Source organism: Sorghum bicolor, chromosome 10, assembly GCF_000003195.3.
Source record: "Sorghum bicolor cultivar BTx623 chromosome 10, Sorghum_bicolor_NCBIv3, whole genome shotgun sequence".
In the NCBI taxonomy this organism is placed as follows: Eukaryota; Viridiplantae; Streptophyta; class Magnoliopsida; order Poales; family Poaceae; genus Sorghum; species Sorghum bicolor.
The window spans coordinates 54401709-54403459 of NC_012879.2; the positions used below are offsets into that span (position 1 = coordinate 54401709).

Below are 1751 nucleotides of genomic sequence, written 5' to 3' on the forward strand. Positions count from 1 at the left end.
TCTCCACTGGTTCCCGCGCTCTGGCGCTGACTTGGCGCGCGTGGGCTTTTCAGTCGCTCTCGCTCGCGAGCCGTCACTAATTTGATTCTCTGCCGTACGTAGTGTCGCCACCTGCAATCTACGCATCCGTCCTCTCTACGTACCCCTATAGCCAATCTTCAGATCTTCCCTCGAAATTTGCACAAGTGTGCAGGGAGGCCGGCCGGAGTCCCAGCAAGCCACGCCACTAACCAAACTGAGCGAGTTGTGCACTGGTCTCTCTCGTCGTCGTCGACGACGACCTCTAAGCTGCGCAGCATATGCATGTGTCATCACGTCGGCGTCGGCGCGCGCCCCGGCCGGCCGGCTGCATTTTCAAAGTCCACACTCGGGACCGCGGAATTTCTCGCGATTCTAACTTCCACGCCCCAACTTCCAACCGCACGGCGGCGCACCTGGCGGCGAAGATCGAGCGAGCTTGTGCACGCGCGCCCCCGGCCGGCCGGCCGTGTCGTTTCCACGACGCTTCCTCTGGCGGTCATCAGATCACCGGCCTGGCCGGGCTCTCCTGGCCTCTGCTACGATTTCCAAAGACGCCACCGGTGACCGGCCGCCGTTCGGTCAATGCCTACTACGCAAACGCGAACCTACGCTACGGGGCTAGCTGTGCCGCTGGCTTGGCTATATATATAAAGCCCACTACCATACCACTACCCCCGGCCCAGAACACTGCACTGTCAACAAAAACACGCACGTGTGTCGTCAACAGTAGAGTTCGTCGTTCCTCGTCTCATCGATCAGTCGACGGCAAGAATGGCGGTCACCGAGCTCAACACCATCAGGTCGCGAGCGCCGGCCGTCGTCCTCGTCGGCCTGCTCCTCGCGACGTGCCTGTTGCTCTTGCTCGCGGCGACGGTCGCGAATGCCAGCAGGCCGTTGAAGGTGTCGTACGACGACGGTGCGCAGCATACGGTGGAGTCGCCGCCGGTGGTGGGTTACATCCAGACGGTGGTGGTCGGGACCACCGCGGAGGCGGAGCAAGACGGCGGTGCTGCAGCAGGCCACAGGTTGATGAACGTCGACATGCTAGGCGGGATCAAGGACTCCGGCCCGAGCCCCGGCGTCGGCCACTAGCTAGCTAGGCGCCGACGCGCCCGTACGCCGCCGGGAGCGACATGCATGCCGGCTGGAGGATCACTGTGTGCTTCCTGGTTTCAGTCAGAGAGAGATCATAGACTTCAATAAATTATATATGTCGATCATCGGTTCTTGCATGCATGCTGGACAGGACTTACGCTGGACTAGTAAGCAGGGGGTTTGATATATTATTCAAAGACAGGTTTATTTTGTTCTTTATATATGCAAATTATTACAAATTAAGGTTTGCGTAGTGCTTGTAATAGCTGGTAAAAGTTGTAGGAGTATATAAGTAGCAACTAGTAGTGCATGAAACTGGTATCTTGTATTTGTATACGTGCCTTGTTTCAGGTGCATACAACATGAGCTTAATTTGTATTTGCATACATATATATTTTGTTATTTTTTAGTGGTCATATCTGCAATGTTCTCAAACATCACATTATCCTCTCTACTTTCTTCCTCCCGTAGTACATGATGTTTTAAGATCTTAGACCAACCTAGAAGACAAAAGACTAAAATACCCTTTAAGAGTAGAGACAGAGATGTATTGTTAAAAAAAAAAGTACATGGAAAACCAGAAGGTCAAGTACTTTACCACAAATTTGAATATATCATATATGGTCATCTATTTT

At 53.4% G+C, this 1751-nt stretch overlaps 1 protein-coding gene across 1 annotated transcript; it reads left to right on the forward strand.

Annotated features, from left to right (window-relative positions):
- Positions 703–1510, forward strand: LOC110431380. The gene has a single exon (XM_021450463.1). The coding sequence runs from the start codon at positions 793–795 to the stop codon at positions 1111–1113; it is 321 nt and encodes a 106-aa protein (XP_021306138.1). The 5' UTR covers positions 703–792; the 3' UTR covers positions 1114–1510.

Bases quoted from the DNA above. Each gene is read 5' to 3' on its own strand.
- LOC110431380 (XM_021450463.1), top strand. From the start codon at position 793: ATGGCGGTCACCGAGCTCAACACCATCAGGTCGCGAGCGCCGGCCGTC.